The sequence below is a fragment of the Pseudochaenichthys georgianus genome, unplaced genomic scaffold (assembly GCF_902827115.2).
Source record: "Pseudochaenichthys georgianus unplaced genomic scaffold, fPseGeo1.2 scaffold_980_arrow_ctg1, whole genome shotgun sequence".
Classification (NCBI taxonomy): Eukaryota; Metazoa; Chordata; class Actinopteri; order Perciformes; family Channichthyidae; genus Pseudochaenichthys; species Pseudochaenichthys georgianus.
The window spans coordinates 1-13,463 of record NW_027263502.1 but is presented as its reverse complement, the minus strand read 5'-3'; the positions used below and the strand labels follow the sequence as shown (position 1 = coordinate 13,463).

Sequence of the window (13,463 nt, the reverse complement as noted above, 5' to 3'; positions counted from 1 at the left end):
TTGTTTTTATAACAAAATAAAAATATATTTAATTGTACACAAATATACACACACACATACAGATAAAACACGCATACAAACATTATTTTAATCTATATAATAAATGTGTTAAATATGTAAATACAATTTTTCCTCAACTTCTCCTCATCTTGTATGTACATGCAGTTCCTACTGCATTAGTGCGCCCTTTGCTGGACACTGTACGTAATGCACGTGATCTATGACGTATACAACGGAACCCACGTGGTTTAAGTTTTCCACACACATGCAGCGGCTTGAAATGACTTCCGGTTACCAGCGTGTCGTTTTTATTCTAGCTTAAAGATAACTTTCTAATTAAAAATAACCATGGCAGGCATACCGGAGTTGAAGATAAACTCCGGGTTTGCTCAGAAGTATGACAAATACCGACAGAAAGAGGAGCTGCAGAGACGTGAGTGTTTCAGCTAACGATGCTAACTGACAAGCTAACAACACAACGTGGGGACCAGCAGCAGATTTATGTTGTTATTCTTATACACTGGGGTTTTACAGATATCTAATGTAGTACAATAAGCAATACTGCTGTGTTAACATACTCAGTTACAAGTAAAAGTCATTATTTAAAAGTGTACTCTAAAGTAAAAACTAAAAGCATCAACATATACTGAGTTTACCAAGAATTAAAGTACTTTTATGTCCAATTTCAGACTCATATATATTAATAATTGTATTATTATTAATAGTAATAATTGTCAATTAAATGCTGCTACTGGTAAATGTGGAGCACATAATTTTAACTTGTTATTAACCAATGCAAATATTGTTTTATTGAATATCATTTTACACCATCTTTAGCTACTGCAAATATTGTAATAATGACATTTGTACATAAGTATTGTTGTTTAACCTATGTATAGTTCTTTAAATTGTGTTTCCAAATATATATAAATGTATTTTTAGTTGATATTTTATTGCATTCTTAATTTCTTATTTGTCTTGTTGTGTTTCCAAATATATATAAATGTATTTGTTGTTGATAATTTATTGCATACTTAATTTCTTATTTGTCTTGTTGTGTTTCCAAATATATATAAATGTATTTGTTGTTGATATTTTATTGCATACTTAATTTCTTATTTTATATACATATTTAAATGTTTTCTGAAATGAAGCTAATGTCACTAAAACCCAATTTCCCCTTGGGTTAAATAAAGTATTCAGATACGAATAAATACTCTGCTGGGTAGGGTAATCTACAACAAGACACTTTATAACTGTTGTATTAATGCCCTTAATCTCCAAAGTAGTGGAGTAAAGATTACAATACTTGCCTGTATCATGTAGTGGAGTGAAAGTACAAAGTAACATCATGTGAGAAACATAATCATGTACCTCACATATTATAATAACTGTATAATAACTCTTGTGCAGTAAAGGACAAATATGGAGACCAAGCGGATGACTCTGAGTCTGAGTCCAGCTCTGATGACAGTGAAGTGGTGAGCCTCTCTTCTTCTCTTTCTCGACAACACACAGCTCAATAACGTGTTTATTTTAACGACTGACGTATATATCCGTCTTCCCAGGAGCTGGACCCGGCAGTGGAGCGGGACTTTTACAGAACATTGTCCCTGCTGAAGAAGAAAGACCCCAAAATCTACCAGGAAGACGCCACGTTCTACTCTGAGGGTAAAGTGTATTCGGTGTTGCGTTCAGGGTCTGTAGGACATCTTTATTCTAATGTGTTAATCTCTTAAATCTTTCAGGTCCACCCATCAGTGATGAGAAGGCTTCCACGTCAAAGAAAGCCGTGAAGCCGATGTTCCTGAAGGACTACGAGCGTAAAGTCATACTGGAGAAGGAGGGGTGAGTCACGGACTGATATCTGATTAATAAAAACAGTGTTTGAACGCACCGCCATCACGTCTTCAGAGAGATGCCGTATTGCCGTATGCAGGGATGACGTATTTACCCGGAAGTAAGCTGCTGGTTCCCTCGACAAAAAAGCGATGGGATTTCTCCATAGGATTTTTGAAAATAGCTCGAAATAATGTCTGTGGAAAACGAACCTGTTTCATAAATGCACGTTTTGTTCAGCCGGATAATGTCTACCCTACTTTTATCATTCTCTAATAATAAATCTAATCGCCAGAAGCTAAATGCTAACGTTATGCTATAAAGCAGTGCTTCTCAAAGTGTGGTCCGTCCGTGAGCGCCCCCTAGTGGTCCATTGGTAACATTTCACATTTTAAATAAATAAATAAATGTACGTCTTCCGTACTCTCGCGGGAATATCTCCGCAATGGAGCGAGCTTAAGTTTCACTTTCGATTGCATGATAAAGCCCAGCGCAACACCTACCTCACACATGTTGCCACTTGTTTGTACCATTTTCAGGCGATTTCTAATTGGTTCAAGAAAAACGATGTGTTTCTGGATATTTGTGGAGTTAGGTGGTCCGTGAGTGTTTTTTTATTGGTTAAGTCCTTGGTATGAGAAAGTTTGAGAACAGGCAGGCAGGGACTTGCTTTCAAGCAGAACAGGGCAAACAAACTTAAAGGAGTGTTTACGTGTTTGGCGTAATGACGTAAAACGACCTCCACGACTTCTGGAGTCCTATCCAGCCACTCGGTAACAGCCATCGTTTCTCAGACACGTCAACTCTTCAAGAATCACCAGTGGGGTCACTGCTGATGGATTTAATGTCGCGTGTGTCTCAACCACAGACCTTATTCCAGCTATTTCCCAAATCCTATGGAGAGATCCCATTGGCTCTGAGACGAGGGAACAGGAAGTGATAAAATGCTGACTCACTTCCTGGTTTTAGGACGCGTCACCGCACCGCTCTATTGGTCCAGGGGATAGTGTACCTCCAAATCCCTGTGTGTATCCTCATCAGTTTTTACTTACAATCTGTAGTTATAATCAAGTTATAACGATTATTACAAGTACGCACAATAAATGATAAAGGCAAATGTCTGAATGAAGTATTGTGGAGCTGCAGAGATTATTCTACCTTTTTGGGACCGATCCTCTGAGAAAACCACTATTATCATTTTAATAGACTTCGATGTTAACGTGATAATTGTCTCCAATACTACGAACTAGGGATGTCCCGATCACCTTTTTTTGCTCCCGATCCGATTCCGATCATTTGATTTTGACAATCTGCCGATACCGATTTTTCCCGATCCGATCTTTATGCAATGCATTAAGAGAAAAAAGGTAACGGATAACGGCTGGTCATCCAACGCGATGAATTCAGCTATCTTGGCTGTTATTGTGTTGGCCTTTTCTCTGTTCTGGGGCAGTTTCTCTTTCCTTTTGAAAGCCTCTGAAAGTGTCGGTTGTTTCAGTGCCGTTACCTGAGTGGCCGCTGTGTACTCGCCGTGTTGTTGTTGTTGGTGTTTGTTTCTCAGGTAGCGTATTAGATTGGTCGTGTTGAACGTAGCTCTGTTCTTTCCACCACGCGGAACCTCTGCCTTGCAAACATTGCATCTGGCTGTTACACTGCCTTCGCTTTCAATTTCATAATACTTCCAAACTCCTGACATTTTCTCTGTCCCGACTCCCGAGTCACCAGCTGAACGTAGCCTCTCGTTAGCTTGCTGCTGCCATTAGACACTGCGCACACTCTGTTGCTTTGAGAGGAATAAGCAACCAGGTCTATGAAAACAAGCCCAACAGAAGCAACACATACATGATGTTGTGTAATTGTAAACCAAAACTAAGTCCTCAGGATGACTTTAAGACGTGAACATGGTCATTTTTTGTTTTGTAACATTAAAATAATAAAATAAAAATAATAATATGAAGAAAAAAATCCCGATCCCCGATTCTTTTCTCCCGATTCCGATCTTTTGAAAATCACGTGATCGGCTCCGATCCCCGATCACGTGATCGGATCGGGACATCTCTACTTCGAACCATATTGGAATTGCAGTATCAGTCAAAATATCAGGCACTTTGTTTTTTGTCCCAGATCATGCAGCGCTTTTTCATATCATGAGATAAAAGCTACTCATTTATTTAGTTGTCTTTTTCCACATCTCTAATTTAACTGCTGTCTTAAACTTGAATCACTGATCTTTGTATTTTTACTTTACAGCAAATACGAGGACGATGACGACAGTGATGATGAAGAGGCTGCAAGGAGAATGGACGAGGTATTAGACCCGGTTAACAAGTATTTCTGACCCCTCGTTATTATGCAAATACACACCAATGATTTATTAACTCATTATCTTTCTTCCAAAGAGAGCGTCCTCTCCGAGCTACATCCAGGAGCAGCGGCAGCTCAGAGACAGGTGAGATCTCACAAATATATAGATAGATGGATGGAGAGATGGATGGGTGGATGGATGGATGGATAGATAGGTGGATGGGTAGATGGATGGATGGATGGATAGATAGGTGGATGGATGGATGGGTGGATAGGTAGATGGATGGATGGATAGGTAGGTAGGTAGATAGATAGATGGATGGATGGATGGATAGATAGGTGGATGGATGGATGGATGGATGGGTGGATAGGTAGATAGATGGATGGATAGATAGATAGATAGATGGATGGATGGATGGATAAATGGATAGATCCCAATTTGGGAAATGTTTGCATTGCAGCAGCATTAAAAACAAGGCAATGTACATAAGAGAAATAAAGACACTAGAAATAAACAGTCCAAAATATTTCTGAAATAGAAATGAAATGGCATTAAAAAGTAAAAATAAATAAATAAATATATATATATATACATGTGGATAATGATGTGCTTTAAACAAAGACAACACAAAGGTTAACGGAGTGTAAAACCTCTCCTCAGCTTCCGTAAGTTCATCCAGGACAGCGATGAAGAGGAGGAGGTCCCCGAGAGAGAGGGAGGATCAGAGCTGCTGACCCGGAGGATCAAATCTCAGGACGAGGAGGTGAGGAAGTGCTTTACTTCAAATAGTGAAGAGAGACTTTGAAGGTCACCTTCACACCAGCCTTGTTTGGTCCGGTTGAATCGAACCCTGGTGCGTTTAACCCTCGGTGCGGTTCGCTTGGGTCGGTGTGAACGCAGTCCGAGACCTCTGAAGCGAACTAAACAACCTAAAACAGGTGGTTTGGACCGCTTGCAAGTGAACTCTGGAGCGGACCATCACTGGTGTGAACACGGTCCGCACCAAAACACAGGAAGCGTAGTATTTACAGTAGGGCTGTCCCGAATACCATTTTTCGGCCTCCGGATATTCGGTAGCAGCAAACCGCTTCAACACGTGTATTTCGGTGTATTCACGGCATTCATTTTGTTATTCTACCGTATTGTTGTTTTATAGTTATTTGTTAATGTAACCCAATTTGGGTTCTTTGAAATTGAAAAGGATATCGCATCGTGTTTGTTACTTTCGTTGCAGTTGTATATGTCTTAAGTGTAATTTGGCTTGGCTTCCTATTTATGGACATGCTTTTATTTTGAAGGAGACGTAGCGCTGTTGACAAGAAGTTGTTGTTGCTATGGAAACAACGTGACGGAGATTAACGGAGAAAAAGTCATATCTACATATAAAGACGGAGAAAGTAAACGATAGCGTTTATGGTTAAGTGTTAGCACCCCCCGAAGAGGCACAAGCTCTTACGTTGGAGATTTCAATAAATTCAATTTGAAAAAAATAACGGGGAAAAAACGAATATCCGAATAGCGAAATTGAAACCCGGCTTACAGGGTTACTTGTTCTAGCTGTTGCTTGGCGTGGCAAGAATATTGCTCCACTTTCTCCGGTCCCCGAGATTCGGCTTGTGGCCACTAACGGTCATAATGTCTCTGCTTTGTTTCAAGACCTGCATCAGAAAGCTTTTGAATGGTGGTACTTTTCCAGTTGGTCTGCCTGCTCTTCACGGAGCTCTGCATGTCGTCGTTTAGGTGCTTTTTTTTCTGGAGATAGGCACTGCTCGGTCCACTCCTCCATAGTAAGACCCCCCGGAGGTCGAAGTTAACCTTAAATGTTTCCATTTTAAGATTTGTTAGTTTCGTAACGGAGACGCGGAGGGATACTGACTTGGGAAAAGTAACTACAATTCTACCCGTGGTATACGCTCATTATATCACGGCTAAGAACCAATCAGATTGCTTGATTTGACTTGTCCGTTTTATAAAATGTCTCTTCGTCGTCTGATTATATAATCATATGTGACGTCTGCTAGATTCTGTTGATATGCTCTCCAGATTAACAGCAGCGTGTAACCTGCCGATGCTCCATGGCGGAGGCTCCGGTAGAAATTGCCGGGATTTGCGTTTTTACCCCCTTAATGTCTGACCAATGGTTGAACAGCATTTCCGTGCACATGACTTGTGTTTAAAGTTTATAGTCTGTGCCCGTGTGAACTAGGGCTGTACCCGAATATCCAAATATTCGTTCGTTGGAGTACTATTCGGGTTTCAATTTCGTTATTCGGATATTCGTTTTGTTTGTTTTTTCGTTTTTTTCAAATTGAATTTATTGAAAACTCCAATATCAACGTGAGAGCTTGTGCCTCTTCGGGGGGGTGCTAACACTTAACCATAAACGTTATCATTTACTTTCTCCGTCTTTATATGTAGATATTATTTGTTCTCCATTATTCTCCGTGACGTTGTTTCCATAGCAACAACAACTTCCTGTCAACTGCGCTAACTCTCCTTCAAAATAAAAGCATGTCCATAAATAGGAAGCCAAGCCAAATTACACTTAAGACGTATACAACTGCAACGAAAGTAACAAACACGATGCGATATCCTTTTCAATTCCAAAGAACACAAATTGGGTTATATTAACAAATAACTATAAAACAACAATACTGTAGAATAACAAAATGAATGCAGTGAATAAACCGAAATACACGCGTTGAAGCGGTTTGCTGCTGATTACTACGCCCCCCCCCGCGCGGGCCGAATATTCCAATATTCGCTGCTGATTACTACCGAATATCCGGAGCCCGAAAAATGGAATTCGGGACAGCCCGAGTGTGAACGCAAACCGAACCTTCTGAAAAATGAAAGAATGTAACACGCTGTCGTCTGGTGGGAAGCGGAGTATTAGGCGTGAATGCGACCTCAGAGCCCCACAGATCAGGATCACCTCTCTGCTTCTGTGTTTAGGAGAAAGAGGAGAAAGACTTTGTGGAGTGGCTGAAGGACAAGACTGACCTCGAGGGACCGGAGGAGGTGAAGGACTTGGTGAGTGTGACATATCAGACTAACTGTAAGATACACATGTTCGTTACATTCCACAGTAAATGGCAAAAATCATAATCTCGATTATTTGGGTCAATTATTGTAAATACGATTATTCCTTGACTTTGAAAACATCCATTTATTGGAGAATTTTTTTTTTTGAACAGTATGTTTTTAACAGTTGATTATCCTGAACTTTAAGTATAATTGAACTGAAAAAAAAAAAAGTAATAATTTTAAAAAATCGTTTTATTTCGATTTACGTTGTTTTCGTAATCGTTGCCTGCCATAATCGCGATTTAAAATACGATTAATTGAGCAGCCCTATCCCACAGGCCATAAGACACATTCACTTTTTATTTTGTTAAAAAAAAAATGTTTGGATCACATTTCAACTTCAGTGTACGATGTAGTTAAATCGTTTTACAGAGTGGTCCATCTTTTTCTTTTTCTTAACAACTGTTTGAATCTTGCTATTTATTTATCTATATATCATATTCCATACACCGTACTTTTCGGACTATAAAGCGCACCTGCATATAAGCCGCAGCAGCTACATTGTCCGTCTGTCTTGCTCTCGTTTTGTCTCTCGGTTCCACTTTTACTTTGGCGCGCTACCTGTCTCACTCTTTTCCGGCCTCCAGCTTTTCCTGCTGGAGCCCGCCGCTTAGAGGTGGCGGGCGCGGACCGGTCATAGAGCCCGTAGAGTTAAAGGTGGTTAATTGTACCTGTACAATCCATAGATTTAGGAGGTCCCCTAGTGGCCGTTAGCTGTACACAAAAAAATGGGGGAAAAAGTCGCGGCTTATAGTCCGAAATGTACGGTACATGTATTTAGACGTGCACATCTCAACACATTCTCTTGCACTGTTGTTCTATATTCACGCTGCTCTGCTGGAGGAGCCCGTGACTTCAGTTTTTCATCACTGTCGCTGCTGAGCACATGATGATGAAGCCTTGACTGTTGAATCTTTGAGGATTGCTCAGTAATGAGACGTTTGTGTTGGGACAGAAATACTTGAGGGACTACTGGAATGACCCGGAGTTGGACGATAAGGAATGTTTCCTGAGAGACTACGTCCTCAACAAGGGCTACAAGGAGGAAGATGAGGGCGCTGAAGAGCGGTATGTGATCAGATGCCCACTAATTTCTCGGTTTGAAAGGTCTCCTATTATTCTGTTCTTCATCCATATATCACAGGTCTCAGATATATCCAGAGCCTGTCTCTGATTGGCTGAAACACCAAACAGATCATTGCAGCATTACCCATAATCCCCTCTGTTTCAGCCCTGTTTCCAAAGTGCTAATTCTCTGTCTGTTACTTTAGATGAAAGCAAGGAGCCCCTCCCCACGAGACATGAGGAAGAGGGGACACATGTTGATGTAGAAGAGACATGAAGAAGAGGGGACACATGTTGATGTAGAAGAGACATGAAGAAGAGGGGACACATGTTGATGTAGAGGAGACATGAAGAAGAGGGGACACATGTTGATGTAGAAGAGACAGGAAGAAGAGGGGACACATGTTGATGTAGAAGAGACATGAAGAAGAGGGGACACATGTTGATGTGAAAGAGACATGAAGAAGAGGGGACACATGTTGATGTAGAAGAGACAGGAAGAAGAGGGGACACATGTTGATGTAGAAGAGACATGAAGAAGAGGGGACACATGTTGATGTAGAAGAGACATGAAGAAGAGGGGACACATGTTGATGTAGAAGAGACATGAAGAAGAGGGGACACATGTTGATGTAGAAGAGACATGAAGAAGAGGGGACACATGTTGATGTAGAAGAGACATGAGGAAGAGGAGACACATGTTGATGTAGAAGAGACATGAAGAAGAGGGGACACATGTTGATGTAGAAGAGACATGAAGAAGAGGGGACACTTGTTGATGTAGAAGAGACATGAAGAAGAGGGGACACATGTTGATGTAGAAGAGACATGAAGAAGAGGGGACACATGTTGATGTAGAAGAGACATGAAGAAGAGGGGACACATGTTGATGTAGAAGAGACATGGAGAAGAGGGGACACATGTTGATGTAGAAGAGACATGAAGAAGAGGGGACACATGTTGATGTAGAAGAGACATGGAGAAGAGGGGACACGTGTTGATGTAGAAGAGACATGGAGAAGAGGGGACACATGTTGATGTAGAAGAGGGGACACATGTTGATGTAGAAGAGACATGATGAAGAGGGGACACATGCTGATGTAGAAGAGACATGGAGAAGAGGGGACACATGTTGATGTAGAAGAGACATGGAGAAGAGGGGACACATGTTGATGTAGAAGAGGGGACACATGTTGATGTAGAAGAGACATGAAGAAGAGGGGACACATGCTGATGTAGAAGAGACATGGAGAAGAGGGGACACATGTTGATGTAGAAGAGACATGGAGAAGAGGGGACACATGTTGATGTAGAAGAGGGGACACATGTTGATGTAGAAGAGACATGAAGAAGAGGGGACACATGTTGATGTAGAAGAGACATGAAGAAGAGGGGACACATGTTGATGTGGAAGAGACATGAAGAAGAGGGGACACATGTTGATGTAGAAGAGACATGAAGGACCTTTAAGGACTCATTCCTGCACCACTCTATTAATATACAATCTCTTCTGATGCGTTCAGGATCCCGACCTACGAGGAGGTGTTGCAGGATGACGTGGAGGACTCTGAGGAGGAAGGCGAGTCTTTCCTGGAGCGTCAGGAGGACTTTGAGAGGAAATACAACTTCCGCTACGAAGAGCCGGACGCAGCGCGGGTCAAAACGTACCCGCGAAGCATCGCCACCTCCGTGAGGACCAAGGACGACAGCAGGAGACTCAAAAGGGACGAAGTGAAGGAGAGGAAGCAAAAGGTTAAAATCTCTTGATCTCTCCAGTATGACTCTTATTACATATATACAGAGGTGGGAAGTAGTGGAGTACAAATACTTTGTTACTGTACTTAACTACATGTTTCTGGTATCAGTACTTTACTCCACTACTTATTTATCTGACGACTTTTTACTTTGACTTCTCACATGTTGAACTCAAATACCTGTACTTTCTACTTCTTACATGTTGAACACAAATACCTGTACTTTCTACTTCTCTCATGTTGAACACAAATACCTGTACTTTCTACTTCTCACATGTTGAACTCAAATACCTGTACTTTCTACTTCTAACATGTGGAACACAAATACCTGTACTTTCTACTTCTCACATGTTGAACACAAATACCTGTACTTTCTACTTCTTACATGTTGAACTCAAATACCTGTACTTTCTACTTCTTACATGTTGAACTCAAATACCTGTACTTTCTACTTCTTACATGTTGAACTCAAATACCTGTACTTTCTACTTCTTACATGTTGAACTCAAATACCTGTACTTTCTACTTCTTACATGTTGAACTCAAATACCTGTACTTTCTACTTCTTACATGTTGAACACAAATACCTGTACTTTCTACTTCTTACATGTTGAACCCAAATACCTGTACTTTCTACTTCTTACATGTTGAACTCAAATACCTGTACTTTCTACTTCTTACATGTTGAACTCAAATACCTGTACTTTCTACTTCTTACATGTTGAACTCAAATACCTGTACTTTCTACTTCTTACATGTTGAACTCAAATACCTGTACTTTCTACTTCTTACATGTTGAACCCAAATACCTGTACTTTCTACTTCTCACATGTTGAATACAAATACCTGTACTTTCTACTTCTCTCATGTTGAACTCAAATACCTGTACTTTCTACTTCTTACATGTTGAACACAAATACCTGTACTTTCTACTTCTCTCATGTTGAACACAAATACCTGTACTTTCTACTTCTCACATGTTGAACACAAATACCTGTACTTTCTACTTCTTACATGTTGAACTCAAATACCTGTACTTTCTACTTCTTACATGTTGAACACAAATACCTGTACTTTCTACTTCTTACATGTTGAACTCAAATACCTGTACTTTCTACTTCTTACATGTTGAACTCAAATACCTGTACTTTCTACTTCTTACATGTTGAACCCAAATACCTGTACTTTCTACTTCTTACATGTTGAACCCAAATACCTGTACTTTCTACTTCTCACAGGTTGAACACAAATACCTGTACTTTCTACTTCTCACAGGTTGAACACAAATACCTGTACTTTCTACTTCTTACATGTTGAACTCAAATACCTGTACTTTCTACTTCTTACATGTTGAACACAAATACCTGTACTTTCTACTTCTTACACGTTGAACACAAATACCTGTACTTTCTACTTCTTACATGTTGAACTCAAATACCTGTACTTTCTACTTCTTACATGTTGAACTCAAATACCTGTACTTTCTACTTCTCACATGTTGAACCCAAATACCTGTACTTTCTACTTCTTACATGTTGAACACAAATACCTGTACTTTCTACTTCTTACATGTTGAACTCAAATACCTGTACTTTCTACTTCTTACATGTTGAACTCAAATACCTGTACTTTCTACTTCTTACATGTTGAACTCAAATACCTGTACTTTCTACTTCTTACATGTTGAACTCAAATACCTGTACTTTCTACTTCTTACATGTTGAACTCAAATACCTGTACTTTCTACTTCTTACATGTTGAACCCAAATACCTGTACTTTCTACTTCTCACATGTTGAATACAAATACCTGTACTTTCTACTTCTCTCATGTTGAACTCAAATACCTGTACTTTCTACTTCTTACATGTTGAACACAAATACCTGTACTTTCTACTTCTCTCATGTTGAACACAAATACCTGTACTTTCTACTTCTCACATGTTGAACACAAATACCTGTACTTTCTACTTCTTACATGTTGAACTCAAATACCTGTACTTTCTACTTCTTACATGTTGAACACAAATACCTGTACTTTCTACTTCTTACATGTTGAACTCAAATACCTGTACTTTCTACTTCTTACATGTTGAACTCAAATACCTGTACTTTCTACTTCTTACATGTTGAACCCAAATACCTGTACTTTCTACTTCTTACATGTTGAACCCAAATACCTGTACTTTCTACTTCTCACAGGTTGAACACAAATACCTGTACTTTCTACTTCTCACAGGTTGAACACAAATACCTGTACTTTCTACTTCTTACATGTTGAACTCAAATACCTGTACTTTCTACTTCTCACATGTTGAACCCAAATACCTGTACTTTCTACTTCTTACATGTTGAACTCAAATACCTGTACTTTCTACTTCTCACATGTTGAACCCAAATACCTGTACTTTCTACTTCTTACATGTTGAACCCAAATACCTGTACTTTCTACTTCTTACATGTTGAACCCAAATACCTGTACTTTCTACTTCTTACATGTTGAACCCAAATACCTGTACTTTCTACTTCTCTCATGTTGAACACAAATACCTGTACTTTCTACTTCTCACATGTTGAACACAAATACCTGTACTTTCTACTTCTTACATGTTGAACACAAATACCTGTACTTTCTACTTCTTACATGTTGAACTCAAATACCTGTACTTTCTACTTCTACTTCTGTCAGGTACTCTTTAAAGCAGCTGCTAGCTATGGGTACTTTTTACTGAAGTACACTTCAAAGCCTCTTTACTTTCACTTGAGTACAGGATGAGAACTACACTGTAGCTGTGTACAAATGGCAATAAAAGCCTTGAACCTTGAATCTAATACCCCCCCCTCTCTCTCTCTCTGCTCTTCCTTTGCTCCCTCGGTGCGCCCCTCCTCAGGAGAAGGAGCAGAAGCAGGAGCAGCTGAAGCAGCTGAAGAACCTGAAGCGCAGTGAGATCATGGAGAAGCTGAAGAAGCTGCAGGAGCTGACGGGCAACGAGCAGCTGGCCTTCAGTCACAACGACCTGAAGGGGGACTTTGATCCGGGGCAGCACGACCAGCTCATGCAGGTGAGTGTAAACACGAGAGGTTTGAGTGTGCAAAGAATGCAAAGTAAGGAAGGCAAGTTTATCCAATCCGATCCGACTTTATTTATATAGCACTTTTAACAACAACAGTTGACCAAAGTGCTGTACATCAATACATATATAAAAAGCAGCATGAATACATTTAGACAAAACCGATAGGACAAAAAGAAACTAATGTAAAAGCACGAGACAATAAAACCATACTTATAGCCACAGACTGAAACCCCTCATACACGATGTAAAAACCTTTGGAAACAGAATAGAAAACACCTTTCAACACAAGGCATTCAAAGTACTTAAAAAAAATGAAAGACATTAAGAAAATGGCGTTTAAA

The 13,463-nt window shown here is 39.9% G+C and overlaps 1 protein-coding gene across 1 annotated transcript; it reads left to right on the top strand.

The window, feature by feature from the left end:
* Positions 1-262: 262 nt before the first annotated feature.
* On the top strand, positions 263-13,110 carry LOC117444885 (protein KRI1 homolog; the record flags this gene model as incomplete). Its single annotated transcript, XM_034080267.1, has 11 exons — positions 263-433; positions 1,414-1,481; positions 1,569-1,671; positions 1,749-1,848; positions 4,090-4,147; positions 4,239-4,288; positions 4,805-4,907; positions 7,100-7,177; positions 8,187-8,299; positions 9,820-10,048; positions 12,940-13,110. Coding segments are annotated over exons 1-11 (1,158 nt in total), but the record flags the coding sequence as incomplete, so codon positions are not given.
* Positions 13,111-13,463: the final 353 nt, after the last annotated feature.